Source organism: Corvus moneduloides, chromosome 6 (genome assembly GCF_009650955.1).
Source record: "Corvus moneduloides isolate bCorMon1 chromosome 6, bCorMon1.pri, whole genome shotgun sequence".
Taxonomy (NCBI): domain Eukaryota; kingdom Metazoa; phylum Chordata; class Aves; order Passeriformes; family Corvidae; genus Corvus; species Corvus moneduloides.
In genome coordinates, this window is record NC_045481.1 from 40,934,303 (window position 1) to 40,954,972 (window position 20,670).

A 20,670-nucleotide genomic window follows, 5' to 3' on the forward strand; every position below is an offset into this window, starting at 1 on the left:
CTGCTTTCAGGGCTTCTTGCTCCTTCCCAGCTCTAGCAAGCACACTGTCAGAAAGGCACAATGCCACCACCTCAAAGAAGGGGCACCTAGATCCTAGGCACCACAGGCACAGCTCACTGACAGAAAGCAGCAAGGCTGTCAGTCTCCCCATCCCATGGGCTACTGAAGCAGGGGATGGGGAAGGCTGAATGCCAGAGGCAAGAGCAGATCTTCGATCACAGAATGGATTGCGCAGGCTTCTTCCCCTATTAGACACTGTCAGTCATCTATCCTGTCCCTGTCAGACACAAGCTAGATCCTTCCCTCAGCATTTATTAGCATCTAGGCTGGACACAAAACTAGGCTCAAAAAACCAGGAGGGACTCTCCTCTACCTTGTCACTTCAGATTCTGAAACTCATGCATAGTCCATAGCACCAGACAAGTCACTGCATGCAATCACACAGGCCTGTTTGCTGCAAACAATAGCTAGCAAGTAGGGCTATTCCCAAAACACCACTGTTCTCCTTTACTCAAGGCACTCAGAGCCAAGCTGCACAGAACTGTGTGAACTAGGCCAAGAGAGAACTTGCCCAGGCTCTGTTTAGGGGCTTGTGAGTAGGTGAGTATCAACATTCAGGTCAGGTAGTAGAGTATCATTTGCAACATTTATGATGTTACTATTTTGTTGTCCATAAAAAAACCCCACCTCACAGTTTCAGTCATCAGCAAATGTAGGGAAACTTATGTTGCATCAACATCCTCCCAGAAGTACTGGGCAATTCCAGTCTGAAGGGGCATTCCTCCAACAATGCCCATGGGAGAGGCAAAGCAGCAGCCTCCCTGTCAGAGGCCCAGCCTTTTACAGTTACACTAACTCTGTTTCAGTTTACTTTCATATTTCAGTGTTGGGGAGGATTTTGACACCAAAAAGGAACAGATATGCCAACAATAACATCAAGTGAATCCATACAAATAAATACTTCAGTTACAAGTGAAGGAGTGAGTATCACCTTGTTACATTCTGGATCCGAAATCCTTTCCTTCACTCCTGCTATTCCTTGTTTTCTATCTAACCAAGTTCCTGAAGTCAGAAAGAAGTAAACACAAAGAACACAATAGATATCTAGGGACTGGCTGTTGAGCAGTTTCAGTGTGCCTCACTATGCTCCAAGCTGCCCTGAGATGACGTACAGCCAGTGAAGCAGAGCAACTCACACAGCAGCACTGAAGTGCAGCCCCAAACCTCTGTGCTGGAGGTTTCAGCCAAGACCTTCCTCAAACAGTTTTTCTTAGTGCTCTAGGCAGGTACTTTGGAGGATCCCTGAAACAGAATGGCTCTAGAAGAGCTTTTCCATTAATTTTGTACATTAGGGACTGAACAGGAACACCCGTTCAAAGCCCAGCTTCCCTGACCATTCTCCCAGACCTGTACAAGTGATGATCTCAGTCACTCCGGCTCCAACAGCTGTGCAGAACAACCCCCAGCACTTTTAAACTCTCCCTGGTCTGACTGAGGTTTAAGTGAAGAGCTACAGCTTAAAAGTTGGAGTTTTCTAGAGTAGATTGGCAGCTGGAAGAGAAATGCTAACAGAGATACAGAATTTCCTGATCTGAAGTCACATTTCCCCATTGCAGGGGAATGGCCATCCCCCCACCTCCACATCTGCATTAGTCAGAGCTCTGCGTTGAGAATCGTCTTTACACACCAGTTTTAGTCACTGTTTTAGTTTCTCTCTCAGCTTCTGCCAGCCCAGAGAGCAAGCTATGGTCACACCACATTTGGCAAGGAACCCAGCCAACAGCTGCTCACAGTCACCACAGTACAAAGCTCAGATCAGCTCTGCTGGTGGCACGTACCTTCCCCCTGCCCCCAAACTTCTCCACCAGGCCCCATCCATAACTTCCTCAACCATTCTACTTTCTGTAAGCATCTAGCTAAAGGGTTGGCTTAGGAGAGGCAAGCACAGCCAAACAGTGGTATAGATATACAGTTATGTAGCCAAGGACAGGGTTACCCACAACTGGTACCAGAAGCCAATAGTGACCCCACAGCTATAACTTGTTCCTGCTGCATAAATGTGGCTCCCAGTTTAGCTGTCAAGTAGCTGAAGGCCTGACCAGGCACTGCCTTGGCTAGGAAACCTATAGCTAGGATGGATTGTTGCAATGCACTTAGGTAGCTCAAAAATTATTTCCTTTTACACTACAGAGCATGTTGGAGCTCTAGAAGCACACACTGTGAAACTGCCTTCCTGACAAAGGAATCCACTTCAAAATATTAAACCACTTGGCTTTAAGCTCCAGCTGTAGAACAGGAACCACCAGATATCTGGGTTTGCTCCTGGGGAAAGAGGACAGCTCCTCCAAGAAGAGTTCTACACACTGATACAGAGAGACTGAAAGGACAGAACAAGGAGGAAGACCAGTCAAAAAAGCGCTCAGGCTGGTAACTCCGCAAGGCACCAGTGATGGCAACATGGTAGTAACCACTGCAACTACATGCCCAAATAATTGTCTACAGCAGGACCAAGAGGACGTGTGGTCTAAAGCATTCCAGGACTTTTTTTTCCCCCACTGTTCCCACTACCCAAAAATAAAGCCTGCATACCAAATAAAGCTTCATAATCCTTGAGAAAGCAGCACTGTTGAGACAGATACAGAAAAATCAAACAGCAAAGCTATTAATCTGGGGTAGAGAAAAAGAGAGTCCAGTTATGCCTGCTAACAGTACAGCCCAGTTTGGAAGAAAGAATTTCTAGATGTCACCCTTCTCCCAAGCCAAGACCAAGGAAAAGACACACAGTAATAAAGACTTACCGTTTCTCTCTGGAAGTAGATGACCAGTGCAGCAGCAATCTGAGTTAAGAGGATTAACATGAGGCAGGTGAAGTACTGGAAACAAAAAACAATAGATGATCACTATCAGTCTTTAGAAAGGTCTGTACATAAAAGTTAATAAAATTTCATATACAAGAGAAATTACAACATTGAGCTAACACCTCTTTGCCTGCAGACAAACTCTGCTATCAACAATGCTTTTCCAGGAAAAAGCTTAAGTACAAGCACCAACATCAGACCAGTGCAGTTCAGCACTTCTCCCATCAGGCCAACTGAAAGGCTTCAGGAGGGAAAGGGTTTACAAGCACTCTCTGCATGTGTCACTCCAGCTAGGACTCTCTCTCCCACATCCAACTCCATTCCCAGACCATTGTGGGCTCAGTCAATCAGTTGGACTCTGCCTACCCCAAGCCTCAACAGAAAGAAAAAAGAGTCAATTTTACAAACCTCCTTTTTAATTTTTTTTTTAAATCAATTACCTTTCTTAAAAATTCTATTTAATTTGTTTGAGGATCTAAATTTAAGATCCAGCAGCAAACTGCTGAGGTTACTTTTAAGTGGTGGCAGTTACTATTGTTAGACTAGGAGATGCTCCTAATACCAGGGCACACAATGTGTGCCATGCTTGGTTTCCAATACAGATGTGCTCTGAATACGCCAGAGTCAAGTAGCAGGCTGAGATGTATGAAGCTGGTATCATCTCACCCATCATGGACAGAAAATTTCCTAGAGATTAACTGTTTGAAGAGAGGTCCTGACACACAGGACATTCCTAGTTGGGTCTCTCTTGACTCTTGCACTTTCCACAGATCTAACACAGCAGGACACTGTCACTCTTCCTCTTGTCTTTCACTGCCCTTGAAACTTGCTCTTCCACCATTGAGAGCGCAGTGCCAACTGGGAAGTCAGGGTGAGGGGGACAGGGTACACTTCTCAGCTGGCAGTCCTCAACCCCCTGTGTGCAGAAAGTGTCAGTGACATCCTCTCTCATTCAGAGTTACGAGCTCATTATCAGTAATGCCTGACGAGCTCTGCTGCAGTCTGCTGACTGCTGGAGAACTTAATGTGTGCAAACTAAGAACTAGATCCAAGTTGACCTAGCAGAAGTAACATTCCCCAGGAGACTAAAGCCCCATCTATAATCCAACAGATATTTTGCAGGAGAGGTATTAAAGGTTGGCTCTAAAAGAGGCATGAATACTCTCACCAGACCCAAGAGACATCGGATTTCATTGACTGCACCAAGACAGCCCAGGAACCCCATCAGCATGGTGAGCGCCCCAACACCGATGAGGATGCATGCACCAGTCTTCAGGGAGGGAGATGACATCTCTGTAGGAGCCAGGAGAGAGAACAACATCAGCTACTGACAAAAAAAACATCTGCCATCACCATTTATAGAACTGCCTCCATATCTACGGATAATGGTCTTTGTCTGCTACAAAGAGACTACATAGAGGTGTGACAAACGTGGTTGTCTTTTGATGAAGGTAAACTTAAAAGCCATCCTGCAGGTCTACAGAGTCTGGAAGACTCAAGGTCACTCCAAACAAATGGACCTTGTTTGGAGAAAGTTTTCTCCTTACTGAAATTTTACTCCCTCATGAATGTACTTTGAGTAAGATAAAAGATGATCTACTCCACAACTACTATTTGCTTCAATTCCCTTTGCTATCTTCAGAGAAGCTTTGTTGCAAGTCATAAACCCCCTTTTTGGACAGCCTTTTCACTTTTAATACACTATTTCTTGTTGTAGCCATCCTGTTTTCACTTAGCCACTTACAGTCAACACAGAGACACACTAACTCTGTGGAGTGAAACATGAAGCAAGCTACAGCTAGTGTCGAGCACAGATGATGTGACAGGTTACTTAGCAAGTCAGTGCTGAATGGCTTGTGGCCAGGCACTTACCACAGGCTGTTGCAGCACCTGTGCACAGCACCCTGCAAACAGATGCTATTCCAGGATCAGAACAGATATAATGCTCAAATTAGCTACTTTTACAAATCCTCTTAGCTATCCCCTGCTATTGTTTGTAATGTCTGCACTTTTTAATGCTCAACAGTTTTTCAACCAAGTTTAGGTCAGACTATTTCAGACGTGCTGGTGCTGTCAGCCCTCTCCCCTTAGCATTTAGTACTGCAAGCAACAGAAGAAAAACTCTTACATTTGAGTTGGTCAGCAGACTATTTCTTGCAGAATAGGATTGGAGAGAGCAATCACTACGGCACAAAATTTGAAGAGATACTCTGTCTAGAAACAGTAACTAGGAACCTCATTTATCATAAAGAGACATAGGGAAATCTGCAAGCTGCGGAGTGTAGGGGAATTCTGTACGTCCAGTGATTAATAAAAATAACATTCTTAGACCTCAGCATTTAGTTTCCTGAACTAAAGAAGTCCCAGGAGGCAAGCTTCCTCTGAGCTCCTCCTGAAATATGTTAAAGGAGGATAATCAAGTCCAGGCTGATGCTTTCCCCCCAAATATATATTTCCTCCTACTTGTGATACCTGGCACAAGCCACCAGCTTCCCAATTTTTTTCCCCAAAATATGCTGAACAGAGGAAAGTTCAATTATGGAGAAATGAAGCAGATCCATTTGCTACACAGATCACTTCAGCCTTGATTAATTTCCAGGCCAGACTCTCCCTGCCTGGACATATGCCACAAACCCCAGGATCCTGCTTCCTCACCAGTTCTGTGACTCTTGCTGTGCAGGTTACGTGCTGATACTGCAAAGCATTTACTGAAGCAGCAGCCTTACAGGAGTGGCCTTCACAAATCTACCCTATTCCCTCCCTCAAAATCAGCTCAGCTATCACACAAGTCAGTGTTCAAGTGCCCAGGCTGCAGCACCTCCACACTGCTAGAAAGCAGTTGCTTCGTCAAATTCCCATTAGAAGAAAGAAAAAGGTATTTCCAACTCAAAAGCCCCTTGGAAAACTGACAGTGTCAGGGGACAGGAGCCACACTTGCAGTTCTCATCTGCGATAGTCTTATCTTGCAAGAGAAGGCTCTGAGGGTGTTCAACTCCTGCTTGTTTGCTGTCACTCCGTGTTTTTCCCTGCGCTGGGCAGGCAGCCAAGCAAGGGAACAACAGGCTCCTTTGGCAGCAGCTGGAGTGCCCTCCCTGATGCCTAGGTTACTAAAGCAGAGGGAAAGAGGGGCAAGGCATGGGAAAGGAAGTGAGGGGGCAGGGAGAGAGCTGATACTGGAAATCTCCAGGAAGGAAACTAAATCCTTAAATGCTCTGTTAGCAGAGATTCCGAGTAAATGGGAAGAAACAGAGCCAAGTTTAGGGACTTCTCCCTCCACAAGTGGCTGCAACACCCATCAACCTGAGGGAATCAGCTGCTGACACACTGGTACTAAGCCCACCTCAGACTGTAAGGGGTACTGCAAACAGCCAGGCCACAACAGGCTCCTTTTAGCCTCCGTGTATTAAAAGTTGTTTCTGCTCATGCTCCCACTTTATTAACCAACACCCCTTGTTGTGCTTCTTGACCTTCTAGTGCTGTAAGAGCAAGCCAGATGCCACAGCACAAAAGCAGAGTAAGGAGCAGTATCTGCATGTGTGGTATTAGCAGGGGTGTCTTCTTCACCACCCAGCACCTTCCAAACCAGGCCAGGGTGCTCAGCAGGGCTTGGGAGATAAAGCCCTTTGCAGAATCAGTGTCGTTGGGAACAGGGCTACGAATGCCAGTACTGTTCATTCCCCACATGCAGGCAGCCCTCTTGTACTGTCTGAGGCTGCTGCCCAACTCAGCAATTCTGGAGGTAGTGACAACAAGTAACCAGAGCCACCAAGCAGAAAAGTTTGAAGTGTTTCTAGGAAAAAGCTCAAAGGAAGAGGATCTTGTGAAAGACAGAGCTGAGATACTCATTTGGTGAAAGGCCACTTACAGTCCTGTGAAAACCAGCTTAGTTTTTTGGTTTTTGCAGAAAGCAGACCCTCTGTTAAGACTCAAGTCAAAGTTTGTGGCTGACTTTAGGGAAAGGAAGCTAAGCCCCTTGCACAACACAGAACACCTCTGATGCCCACGGTAAGTCTCATCAAGTGTATACAAGAGTATGTTTTAGAAGTCAAAGCACTAAAGACTTCACACAGCCACACCCCCCAAATCGGCATCCTCCACTGCTTAGGAACAAACACAGCATTTACTTTCAATGTACATAAAGCACCAATAAAATCAGGTACTTACTTTCTTTGGCATTTAAAACATTCAAATTGAATATAGATCATTACAGAAAGAAAGCAGTGGAAGCATGGAGGACTCGCACAGCAAAACTGCATTAAGGCATTGGGGGCCTTTGCACATGATGGTAATAAGGAAACCATTGTGGAAACACAGAGCATGCAGTGAAAATAGGATGAAATATTAGCCCCTGTGTTCAAGACAAAATATCTGGATTGTTGGTTGAAGAGGCAATGGTCTCACTCAGTCTGGCCCTGGTGTTTCAATCCACAAGACTAAGAGGAATGCTGTGTCTCCATGATTGCTCCCTTTCACCGTATTCCTGATAACAATCTCATCTTGCTAAAAACCATGTTACTGCTCAGGCCACAGACCATGCACAAAAGTATTGCTATTCCTGACTACACCATGGTCAAACACAGCCCCCCAGAGTAGAGACAACTCAGAAAAAGAAGGAAGATGAAGAAACGCGGTCTTACGTAGAACCGCAATGAAACTGGTTTTGTCGGCCAGGATCCATATTCCAAACCCCAGGATCACAGCACCCAGAATCTGAAAGAGCAAGAACAAAACATACATGGTTTTGTGTAAATTATAAGCTTAGACAAATAAGAGGAGGCAGTCACTATTATCCATACTTCCAGACTAAAAACAATCATTCCTTTGCTGTTCCCACCCATCTCCCCTACGGTACTCCTCCCAGAGTAAACAGGATTAGCACAACTCCAGGAAGAATGCCTCAGGCAACTGCACAGGAGCCCCAGGATCTGCTTGGCAGTTTTTCACACAGTATTTTCATAGCACATGATGTTGTATAGGAGGACCATTCAAAACAATCTGAGGAAGAGACACCCTGCTGCTAGAACACTGTTGTCAGAAGCAAAAGGTAAGTGCATTGCTTCTGTGAAGAACCAAGACAAGACAAACACATATGATTTTAAATATTTTTTTAATAGACAAACCCGTGACTCTAAGGGCCAGGCTGGAAGATAGCTGACAAAGGATTAGATATCTGGCACCGGGAACCTCTCCAGGCAGGAAAACTTTGGCTTGTCAGGCTCTGTTACAATGCTATGGCCTCAAACCATGAAGACAAAAATCCAGCAGCGGGTTCCCTTGAGCAAAATGCTTCACCCCTTCCAAAGCCAAGCTCAGGCATTTTGGATTGGCCGCTACTTTGTGCCAGAATACCTCAGCCCCCCAAGCCAACACATCTGAGCCCCAACAGAGTCAACAGTTATGAAACATTAGCCGTGGCCTCTGCCTTGCTCACCACACAGTCTTATCTAGGGCAAGGATTAGCAGAGCAATATGCCCCTCTGAGGACTCAGCTGAATCCAGACACTGAATTCAGCAGTCAAGCAACACACTCATTTTCTCATCTCACTTAGAAAGGTGGGGGCAAGCATGCTCTGTTTTAGCTTTCAAGTATCAGCAAGTCTTCAGGTTTGGTAAGAACCTGAAACTTGCGCTGTTCAGCCAACTAGGATTGGAAAACACTTGTGCAAAGGTCTAAAACAGGCTTTGAAGGAACAAGGAGCAGACAAGAACTGCAAGTGAACTCCAAGAAGCTGTTCTCACGTCAGCAGGATTTCAAGATAGGATGAAGTGAAATAAAGTAACAGGGCTAAAGAGAGATTGCAATTCTGTGCTTCACTAGATAATGTTCTAACACTTGGGAGACAAGGAAAACGCCAAACCACCACCTGAAGCAAGCTGGCAGAGGGTTGTATGGACAGGCATTGGCTCAGCAGTTTGAAAGTTTACACTAGGCTTCAGCTCCTCATACAAAGAAGCTTTTCTGAACAAAGATAAAGCCACAGCCTGAAATAAGCTGCTTGCAAGCTGTCTCATCTTGGCAGAAGGTGCAACATGTAGTCAGCTCTGGGGACAGCTTTAGAAAGTCATCAAGCAAGTTCCCACCTATGAAGAGCACAGTGACTCAGCTTCAGAAAGCACGTAGCTGTTGTATCCCAGAAAAAAAGAATTCCCCCTTGCCTTTTGTCCCAACATGCCACACCCGCAACGCTCAGTCTGCTGATCAAGCTAGAAAGGCCCCTTGAACATGCAACAACCAGGACACCTAAAAAATTTCTCTCAAACGTGGTGGTATCAAGAACTGCTGAATAGACAGTTTAAGGCAGTCTCACATTTAAACTATAGTTTTAATAAACATTTGTCTTAACAAAGATGCAAACCGGGCTATATGCGACATCCCTTTTGGTTCACTGACCCTGAAATGTCACCTAAGTTTTGCTGTTGCTGACAAAACACAGAAGGGCTGCTGAGCAGAATTCCTGGGAAGTTATTTGTTATGAGATGCTCAGACTATCCAAGGCCTGTTTTCACTCTGATCCTTGCTCCAGTCCACAACTTGTGCATATGCCAGGAGCTGCTGCAGAAAACACTACAAGGGGAAGGCAGGGAGACAATAACTACAGGGAGAAAACACTGTCCCATTAACAAAAGTATATTTACTTTCCTAGGAGGATAGTATCTCTGCTCAGCATCTTCAGGAGTTTACATTGCATAGCAAGGCTGCTTCTGCCACTGGCTTGGCTTCAGACCCTCCATAGAAAAAAACACATCTGCTTTCCATGGAGTTTAATTCCTCTGCTCCACTGCTGTAAACTTCTGAAATGGGGAACACATGCCTCCCCTCCTCCCTGGGGGGGTGGAGGTGTCACCCCCAGTTTCAGCAAAATCTCCTTCTACACCCAAGCCAGAAAGATGCAGATCCCTCAAGACAGGGTCAGCAGTTTCCCACAGAGAGCTAGCCAAGAGGGGCTTGGAAAAACTAAGCTGTGATAGAGCTGACTCATCTTTCTGGAAAGAATATCTGGGGGTTCCCAGCTGTCCTTGCCCAGCACTGCTTTCCTTCATGCTCGGATTGCGTGATGTAACACTGAGACTGGCACAGGGACCAACAGAAAGGCTCTTGCTTTAGGTGGTAGCCTTCTGCTGCATTTACTGAAGGGTCAGAAGTACGACAGACAGATATATTCCAAACAAATACTTTCCAGAGACTGTTAAACTTGTCTCACAGACCTGTTTTTCCTTTAAGGAGAAGCATGTGCTGCAGCACATGTCTGCTAGCCAAGAAGGTAGACATGTTAAATTCTGATTAGGAAACTAAAATTATACTCCAAACTTATCTGCTATCTTTTCTAGCAAGCAGGCAGGCAATCCAAGTAACCTTCTTCCCTTTAACCAAAGCAGGTCAAACCCTTCCCTGAAGTTAAGGCTCCAAGACTGCAAAATACCACTAAGTCCCCAAACTACTTCAGCTATAGCAAGCGACCTTCTCACAGACCTCAAGCTGTGGAGAAGTGCTATTTCAATGACTAACTTCTAAAAAGAGGCACCAGCATGTCTCTAAAGGCTTCAATCACCAGCAAGGCTGAAGAACACACTTTAGCCAGCAAGGGCTGGCCTGCACAAGGTACAATCACATAGGCTCAGCTCAAGGTCAGAGCAGACACAGGGCTCTGTCAGCAGCATAGTGCTCACCTTTGCACAAGCACTCTCTTCACCAAAGCTCAGCAGCTTCTGGAAATCAGCACAAGGTATTCAAAACCTGTCTGTGCTGACAGCTCACAGCAATACAAGCAGTTTCTCTGCTAGACTAATATTGCTTTACCACACTGTACAAGCTCAAGAATCACCAACTACCCTCCCCAATTCAGACCTTGAACAACAACAATGGAAAAACATCTCAGGTCAACTACTTCCTATGAGAGGGAGGGTGTAATGTATGCCACCTTCCTCAACATCTGGCACATGCAAAAAGCCTGCCATCAGTCAAGGCAGAAGCACACTGAAAATCTTCACTCTAGAGAGTTATCAAGCTCAGCCAGAACGCAGTGGCTTTGAAGACCTCACTTTGACAGAGCAGTCCGAGGGGAAGACAGTGCCTGTGCTGCACAGCAGGGTTAAAGAGCTCATTTAAAGCAGCTTCTCCCTTCAGTCAGCACAGACCTTCTCACAATACATCCTACCCTACAGTTCTTGCTCTCCAGGCCCAGCTCAGTGAATCAGATCAGCTTTCCACAAGACAGAGGGGGTCTGGGTGTTACACCAGAGGAGCTGGCTTGGAGCAGGGTGTGCGCAAGACAAAGAACAGCTACTTCAAATCACTTGCCACCCAGACAGGAGTTCTCAAACATCTCCAGGACCCAGAGATGGATTCAGTACCTGCCATCCCCACAGTCTTGCAAAATATAGGAAAGTGCAGTGCGGATGTGGGTCAGCCCAACAAAGCAGTTCAACTCTGCCTCCCGAGAGCACATCTATCCCTACAGGCTGCCTGCAACCATGCCCGGCTCAGCAGAGCAGGGAGAGACAGCCAACGTGGAATAGAGATGTCACAATGACCATTGACAGCATACAGCAGAAACAGTGACAGTGTTGTATGGTACTGTAGTATTTCAAGCCGTCATCTTCCTCCTTTCCTACATGCTAGGCTGGCTTTCTTGGAGAGAACTTTCTCTACGCAGGGATTAGCTAATGAACTCAGACCGAGGTTTGGGCATAAAGGAAAACCAGACAGTGCCCAGCTACTGGGCTTCAGCAAGACTCAAACACTGTCTTAACAAATACAGCTCCCAGGGTAGACTGGTTGTTATATGCTGCCTAAAATTTATCACTTCAACAGAGGAGAGAGACTGGATGCTGATCTCTGCAGAGGAGTCCTGCACTAGTAGGAGGACAGGTTTGGACTCAGATGATTTTTCCTATCTTTAAAGTGGACTAAATCATACTCAGAAAGACCTAGCGGCACTTGAAATACCTCTCCTCTCCCTCCCAAGAGCCTTCCCCATGGATGCTCTGAACACCTCTGGCTTCGGACCATAAGACTGCAGTTAACTACACTAAGGATGGAAGTAAACACAGAAAGCAAAGAGCGAGCACAGTAAGCCAAGGGAAACCAGATCCAGATGTGCCTCAAGTTCATCCTGTGTGCTACCAGCACAGTGTAGCCATGCAGGAAGCAGGAGTGAAGCTGTGTGCAGGGACAGAGACAGAGACTAGAAAGCAGTGCTCACCTTATCATGATTTACTTCCCTCCCTCCTCTCCCAGCCTGACCCTTCCTTTTCCTTACACACTGCACAAAGGATAACGATATCAGACAGGCTATTTTCTGGCTGACATGTGAAAAGCTGAAACCTTGCACTTCCCCACTACACCATTCCACTGCAGGAAGGCATCACTAAGAGTACCATCACCATCCACAGGTCACACAATATCTAAGCATCAGAAAGACACATGCAAGAATGTGTGTGGCCCTCCCAGACCCAACCTGTTCCAAAAGGAGTTCACCTTTTGCTAAGCCTCACACTTGAAAATGACTGCAGCCAGTGGGATGTTTTATTTCCCCAGACAAGCCTGTCCCAGTCTCCCCCACCTCCCAACTCCATTTCAAACAGGAGACTTGGACTAATTCATCTTGTTACAAATCAAAACCAGCCGCTGGGACTCAAACAAAATTAGAGTTGTTCTTTGAAGCCTGCCTGGCCTATTTAGGAGGGCACTGCCATTACTTGGCAGGCTTTGTAGCTTTGTTGCTCAGGGACAGTTCAGCTGCTGCTCCAGATGTGTCAGAGAAAGTAGTTACAACAACTCTCCTCCCAGAAAGAACCCGTAACTCCTGCTTTCTCCTCCCAGCACAGGGAGGGAGCTGTTTGCACTGGAGGCAGCAGGTGGGTACTGGGAGTGGAGCTGCTTGGCTTACCTGAGACACACACAGCAGCTCTGACATCCCTCAGCTTCAGGGGTTCCCCTCCCTCCTTCCAAAACTGTGGCCATTTTATTTAATGAAGAGACTAGGCCAACACCCAAAAAAAACCCCAAAAAAACCCCATCTTCCAGCTAATTTTGGTCCAGGCCTTCCTTCTTACTCCACAGATGCTCACAATACTTACAAGGAACAGGAGATTGAAAAGGAAGAGGAAGTACTTGGTGACTTTTACGCAGCCAGACCCCATCTTCTTTCACTTGCAGGACCTAAGGGGAAAGCAGATAGACAATGCGTTATGTTACGGACAGGTCCTCTGGGCAGCTTCAGAGCAACACCCTAACCCTGTGCAGAGCTCTGGATCATCTGGTGGGTCTCAGAGCACGTGCACAGACAGCATAGAATATCTGAGTTGCCTTTTCAGGACAGCAAGGCAGGATACCACCACCACTGCTGCCAAGATCTCCTGGAGAGTGACACAGAGCTATCAGCAGTTATGGAACAGATTCAATCACAAATACACTGCTAATTCCATCACTATTTATATGGACTTTGCAATAGTGGCATTAACCAAAACACCAACCCTAGCTACCACTGGTGGTGGAAAGTGATGCAAGCCACTTCAATTCCCTGACAGCAGTAAGACAGATGCATGGAGCTTCTGTAGCAACACAGATTATTAAAGGCAACAAAGATTATTAAGGGGCCGGAGCTTCTCTCTTATAAGGACAGGCTGAGAGAGTAAGACCTGTTCAGCCTAGAGAAGAGATGACTGAGAGGGGACCTCATCAATGTCCATGAGTATCTGAAGGGAGGGTGTCAGAGGATGAACCAGGCTCTGCTTGGTGGTGCCAAGCAATAGGACAAGAGGCAACAGGCAGAAATGGGTGCACAGGAAGTTCCACCTGAACATGAGGAAGAACGCCTTTGCTGTGTGTGTGACCACACACCAGAACAGGTTGCCCAGAGAGGGTGTGGTGTCTCCCTCACTGGAGATATTCAAGAACCATCTGGAGGCAATCCTGTGTCATGCACTCTAGGATGACCCTGCCTGAGCAGGGCGGTTGGACCAGATGATCCACTGGATGGTCCCTTCCACCATGACCCATTCTGTGGCTCTGTCAGCTTTCCTGCTTCTCCTTCCTCCCCAGACTCAGTTATGTTTCCTATATAAACAACAGAGAACTTTTAAGTTCCTTAAAATTTGCTCTACCAAGCTCCTTTCTCCAAACAGACCATGCCACTTTAAGAATCACCAGCCAGAGAAACAGCAATACCAGGCTGGGGTCACCAGTCTGGCCTGGGAAGAAACAGCCCCAAGAGAGAGCAAGGTCAGCAAGGTTCTCTTCTGTCAGCCTGGGTGTACCAAGGATCACTGGAATCCAGTACGTTCTTTTGTTTCAATCAAAGGCTTTTGCTTAATCCTATTAAATATTTAGGTTAACTCTGGAGCTAAACTGGTATGTGGGCCTTGTTAACTGGCTAGCCTTCCCAACAAGCAATGGTCACCCTAAAACTACCAGGAGAGAGCAGAAGTCTGAACTCTGTGGCTGAAGTTGCTGCTCTAACTTCAGGGAATGCCATGGCTAGAGACTGTGCTAAGCCCATCACTGCACAGCACCTAGCAAGATGTTATTGAGATGGGAAAGCAACACAGATATAAAATGTCAGCCAGCTGTGCTACAGACTTACCTCAAAAAAATCTCATCTGTATAGCAGTCATCACACCTAAGGAGCTTACTACACAGCCAGGTTAGCAGCATGTGAGTCAGATTTTCTTCAGTTAACTCGTCAGATCAGAGGCAACAAAGCCAGCAGCACCCAAAACCAGGTCCTTCAAACGAGCCATGGAAAAGCTCTGTAATAGTTTCTGGTCCATATGTACACCAAATACCAAACACACAGCATTCCCATATCCAGTGCCCCTGGGTGCAGCCACCAGTTATGAGCAGGTTCTGTTCCAGCACAGATGCACTCTACAACAGCTGCATCACTACCAACCTAGGAAAAGTGAATGAAGGCTCTCTGCTCGCAGAATTCCTCCTTTCCTCTGTGGGAGAAACGTTCTCTCAGGCCACTAGTCCTGGAAGGTACCAACACCTAAGAGAGCACTTGGAGAGGATAACTAAGATGTAAATTTTCCCATCCAGCTGGCTTGCTTCCTGGCTTCACCATGAACACATCTCCTCTTAATAGCATCACAAACTGGAGCCTGGCAGTCTAACCAGAACGTGAAGGCAGCCAGATCCCTAGGCAATGATGAATTTCTGTTGTGGGGGTTACAAGTATTTTTCTCCTCTTTAACCTAGCCAAGAACTAAGCTAGGTAACAACCTCCTGCACAACGCACTGGACTTCTTAACTTAAGACATCTGATCCCAGGTGCAATCCTCCTCATTTTCAAACTGGAGGGGCAACTCCCAGTACTCACTGACTTGCTTCCTAGCACTAAAAGCCATACGCTGCCTATTTCCAACTCTGCCCACACTGTTTTCATTAGTCAGGAAAACAGAGATTTGAAGAACTGTTAGGACCTTTATAAAAGTTATTTCAGCTAATTAGGCAGTTAAGCAAGTTTACTGTGGAAGAAGATATGCCTGAGGTAACAAGAGTAAGATATTGCTTGCAGAGCTCTTCTACTCCTAGCTATTTGTTAAAGACATACCATCTTCAATGTTTATTAAAAACAAAACAAAACAAACAGCAAACCCCAACTGTGCATTACAGCACTATGCACCATTCTCTTCTTGCCACAGGGCAACACATCTCCTTCATAGCTCCTAGACACAAAGTAATTCAAAGCACAGTTTTCAAGTCAGAAGAGAAAAAGCAAAACCTTTGAGCTTTTAAGATACTTTAGAGCTCCACTGAAGTATTAAAGATTTTCCACTTTTCTGTTCTTTGCAAATTAATTTATTTTTGTTCACTACATCAATGAAACGCCTCAAAATTCTATCTTCTGAAATTATGCAGTCACAAGACTAGCAACACTGTCATACAGTAGAAGCAGCAGCTCAACAAAATTTGAGATAGGTCAGGTTTAGAAGCAGATGAGCTTGGAGTTATCAAAACCAGGCATATCCACAGGCCACTTGGCAGCAAAAAGCCAGCTTAAGTACCATAGCCAGAGCTGCAATCAGAGCTGCCCATTTGCCTTCTGAAGCTGGTCAAGTTTTGAGCCTTAATGTCCTGCAGCAATGCATGCAGAGGTTAAATAACATGAAGTTTTCAGTTTTCAAATTCCACTGATTGTCCACAATTATTTGTTTTTTCCTTTCCCTCTCCACTCCTACTGCTTTGACCATTTGAATTTTCATCTCCAAGCAGCAACACCCATTCTTTTCAACAATCCTGTATGTACACATCCAAGTTTTCCCTGCCATTCTCCAGACTGATGCCAGCTTTGCAGAGGATTTCATAAGAGACCATCACCTTTTCTCCCAACCTCTCATTCTCCATCTTGTAAAGATATGCAGGATTATTTATGCAGTGTGTTGCTTTGAAGCACTACTGCCATAAAAACTTGGTTGCCAACACAGCCTGGTCAGCTGCTGTGTAGTTGATCCGGGGCCTTTCTCAGCCCAGGCTCAGTCCCAGGACCTTCAGGGAGAACTAATTCCAGGAAGGCATCAATTGATCCAGAACTCAGGGGCTTCCTACCAGGAGGAAATGGAACAGATCTGCACAGGCTAGACTGGCATCAGGGGATGGCTTCATGCCCCCTCCATGACCTCTAGTTCTCAGGCCTGTCGTTCTCCCAGCAACAGCAATGACAGCAAGACGTGTATGTGGAGCAGGAATATAAAATTCAGGACACATGTGCCTGAGGAACTGCAGACAGAGCCCTGCTTTGTTAGTAACTGCAGAGGAGTCCCCTCACAGCTCAGAGATTAGCTTATTTTTGTCACAGGAGCCTGTGAAACTCCCAGCCCCCCTCCTGTAAAAGGTGACCCCAGAGAAGGACAGGTGATATGGGGAGAGTTGAATACCTCTGCCTTCCGACCCCACCACTGGCCACAGAGGCAGGAGGGGGAAAATTCATGCACAGACGTTATAACCACACCAGTCAAGGGGCAGAGAGGCTAAGTTAATTTTTAATTGCAATTCTGCTCTATCCAATTAGATCCTGTACTGCCTCCACCCAGCAAGCACTGCATGCTTGGTGCTCAGTGAAGTTTATGATATTTGGCCCAGGCTAGAGCTGTACATGCCTGGGCCATGCAGCTCTGCTGGGAAGGGCTCAGCCCTCCTCTGCAGCACCACCCCTGCGCTCACTCTGCAGGTTTCTCCCTGATGAGCTCTGGCAGCTGAAACACCTCAGCTGCCAAGTTACTGTACAGCACAAATAAGGGGCTCATTTATGAGTGCGATGAAAGAAAAGGAAGAAGAACCAGAAAGCGAACCAGAAAGCAAACCAGAGCAGAACAGCTGTGGAAATCACCATCTCAGTAGATCAACAAAAAAGTGCAAAGTTCATGCAAACCCTTAAGGACAGCACACGTGTTCCCAAGAGCACTGAGCTCTGACAGTCAGTCCGAGTACTCCAACTCAGGTAAAGAGGTTTCACATTTGACTGCATCTACATAGCCTGAGGATGCTATCCTATCCCCCCTTCCCCAGATCCTCTTGCTTAAGGAAAGGAAATGATTGGTTACAAAGAAGCTGCAGGTTGATTCTGTGTACTTTGACCAGTTGCGCTCCACCACCACCACCCCTCAGGCTCTAACACCAGGGGACATAAAACAAAGGCAGACCCTATAGGATGCCCTACTACCAGCTTCTACCAGGCTAGGATGAGCTCAAACTAGCACCAGATTTGGCCTTCACAAGTTACTTCCCTTGCCCCCACAAACACCTCGACCGCCCTGTAAGGCTGGCATGCTGGCTCAGTTCTGCTCAAGGAGAAACTCCTCCTGCCTGCTCAAGGAGAAACTTCCAGTTTGACAGATGCAGAGATGCAGCAGCCAGCACTATCAACTAAAGATCTGCAACATACCCTAAGGCTCCTGATCCTTCTTCACATCTTGCATCTGATGTGGAAGGTGGGATCTTTGGGTGAAAGTCCAGCTGGTCCACTGAAGCAAGCACCAAAGCAGCCTCAGCTGACCTCAAGCACTGCAGGTGCTTCTTGACACAAGAAGCAAGCACCATCTTCCTCACTTACCTAAGTCTTACACATTGCAACAGGTCATTTCCCTCAAGATATTACAAGGCTGAACACTTAAAATATCTAAAGCTGTCCCTGATTTGGTCTCACCACCCTGTCTTTTCCTTCTCACACCTAACATTGACCAAAGTTAGCTGGGTTCATTCGCAGACAGATTGACCAAGAAATCCTGGAGATGGAGGAGCTCCCACTGCTGTACTCGGGTTGCATAACCAGCTCCCTCTGCCCAAAGCAACTAGCAGGTGTCCCTAGAAAGGGATCAGCATGCTGCTGGTTCCATAAAGATGTTTATCTCCACAGTAATTTGCATGAGGTTGAGGCCATTTTGAAGGCCAGTGCAGTTACTTGCTGCAGTATTATCCCAACCCAGAAGCCAGAACCAGATTAGACCTATAGCTGGACAGAGACCCACAGAAGCCAGCACGCTAAATAAGTTGCTCACTAAATGGTCACTTTCCAGCTCCAAGGCAGACATCCCCATGCAGGAGAGACTGGAGAAGGGGCAGCTCAGAAAGTCATGGGGCAGAGGAGGAAACAGGTTATTTTTTGCAGGATTCTGAGCCCTTGCACCCCAAGGGCCAGCTGCTTCTCTGTCCATGCCCCTGTAGAACAGACATTGGGCAATCAGAAAGTCTCCTGATCATGACTGATGGGACAGGAGAGCTTCACACAACAGTACCAGTTAATGAACAATGACAGAGTTACTAAGTCTCCTGTTAACCAGGTACATCTCTGCCCTCAGGGCAGGGACTGTAAGATACAGCCCCATTACCATACAAAGAATATCCTAAGGAGTTCATCTTGTTGACGTTAATATACAAAGGCCTTGGACTTTCAGTACACCTGGGAGGTACATCTTGTCTCTGGCAAGCAAATAACCACAGAGCTGATGAATGACCCAAGTCTAAATTCACTGAACTTTCCTTTAAGCTTCACTGAGATAATACCAGCTGTGTAATGACCTTGAAAACGTAAACAAGATTATGTTTGTTGTGGAGATTTTCCAAATAGCATCTCTTCACAAGTTACAATGGAAGGATTGAGGGAGAAGCTGGATCCTAAAAATTAAGGTGTATATATATATTACATATTTTCTATATATTTATACGTGTGTATCTCAGTGATACACGGCTTCTTTTTGAAGGAAAGTGTCAGTACAAGGTGGAAAACTATTTCTGCATAATACAAATTTTGAAAACAGAACAAAACAGCAGACCCTCTCTTATTCCATCCACTACTAGAGACAGTTTCTTCTTAAGCAGAAGCAATTGTCTTCAAGGTAGAGGAGATGATCTGAGGGCTAAGAACAGAGAGACCAGCTACAACAGCCTGCAAACTGCAGAATCACAATTAGTTGTCAGCAAACTTTGAACTACCAGCACAGACATGTACAGTGAGACCCGAATAGCATCTGCAAGACATCTGCAGGACAGAGACTCAAACGTGCATGCAGTCCCTCCGCATTTGCTATTCCTGGGGCAAAGAGAGCAGACTAGAGCAAGGCAACAGCTGGCTGCAAGTACTGCAGAAATACCCTGGAAAGAACAGATTTCTCAGAACAGTTTCTGAGGAAATTCATCAGCTCACACTTGCTCCTGGTGAGACATTCAGCTTTTCTGCCTGACTTCTGTAGTCAATATACTGTTGTGTGAATTATCTGACTAGCAACTGCATCCTCCAGCAAGATCCTGGATTAGAAAGCACCCGTAGGACTACCTACAACGGCTCAGATTTTTCAGTATGTTTTATCACAGCGAGCACATGTTGTGCATCTTGTAAAAAGGAAATGCGTATTTTAGAAATGTACTTCTGACGCTCGACAGGAAGTGATCAGATATTTATAAACCACTATCATATCGCTAAAAAGAAACCAAGTTCGCAGCTCAGTATCAAAGACCAGCAGAGGTTTTGGAAGCGTTTGTTTTCATCTCAGTATTTACAAGCAGTGCAATAGGTTTTGAGAACATCTGGCCTTCACACTTCAGTTTGAAAGCCAACATTTAAGTAGGTCTTCAGTCCCTACAACTGGCAAATTGAGAAAGTTCTTTGCTATTTTCTACACACTCATGCTTGCATAGCATGACAGTATTTGCAGGACAGCATTTCTACGATTTAAGCAGAACTTTCCATGCATCAAGACCAGAGATACAACTCTGCCAAAAAAATGGGAGGAAAAAACCAACCCAAAACCCCACAAACTGTCCCAGAAGTCATTTGATTTTCTTCCCCCTCCACCCACCCCCCCCCAAAAAAAAGTAAAGGAAATTAATCAACTTACCAAAAATAGCAGACAGAAGAAATAACCAAAAGTACAGTTTAGTGGACTTTCTCTTTTTAATTACCACGTATTAGAATGTTAGTTGTGCAACAAGCTCTGCAGGTCAGGTCCAGAAAGAGGTCTCCACACTAACTAAAGCCAGCATACAAAGCAGTAAAAATGCAGAATTTTCACAAAACTGGTTGGGCAACTCTGTCACTTGACTACATTGGCTCTTTAACAGCTTCAACAACGAGACCAGCTCAGCTTTGTTTCCTACACTTGGAGCTGTCAGGCTGCAAACTTAACCTCTGAAATGGATGTGCCCACCAGCTCCCACACCTGTCAGTGGCACCAGTGTGTCAAAAGCAGTCCCCTGCTCTGGCCTGCCCCACACCTCCCCACAGAGGAGCACAACCTGTGAGCAGGACCTGCACTCCGAACTGCAGCAGGGTGACCAGCACAGAAAAGCAGCACTCTGCTTGTGCTCAGGTAA

At 45.9% G+C, this 20,670-nt stretch overlaps 1 protein-coding gene across 2 annotated transcripts in view; it reads right to left on the reverse strand.

Moving 5' to 3' along the window:
- The window catches only part of CD82 (CD82 molecule), a 39,645-nt gene that overhangs the window by 6,881 nt on the left and 12,094 nt on the right, over positions 1 to 20,670 (reverse strand). For both annotated transcript variants that reach the window (XM_032112496.1, XM_032112495.1), the window contains exons 2-5: positions 12,939 to 13,020; positions 7,496 to 7,568; positions 4,027 to 4,151; positions 2,799 to 2,873 (exon numbers count right to left, since the gene is read on the reverse strand). In XM_032112496.1, the coding sequence (XP_031968387.1) occupies positions 2,799 to 2,873; positions 4,027 to 4,151; positions 7,496 to 7,568; positions 12,939 to 13,001 (336 nt within the window). In that variant the 5' untranslated portion in view covers positions 13,002 to 13,020. The remainder of the gene's footprint in view (positions 1 to 2,798; positions 2,874 to 4,026; positions 4,152 to 7,495; positions 7,569 to 12,938; positions 13,021 to 20,670) is intronic.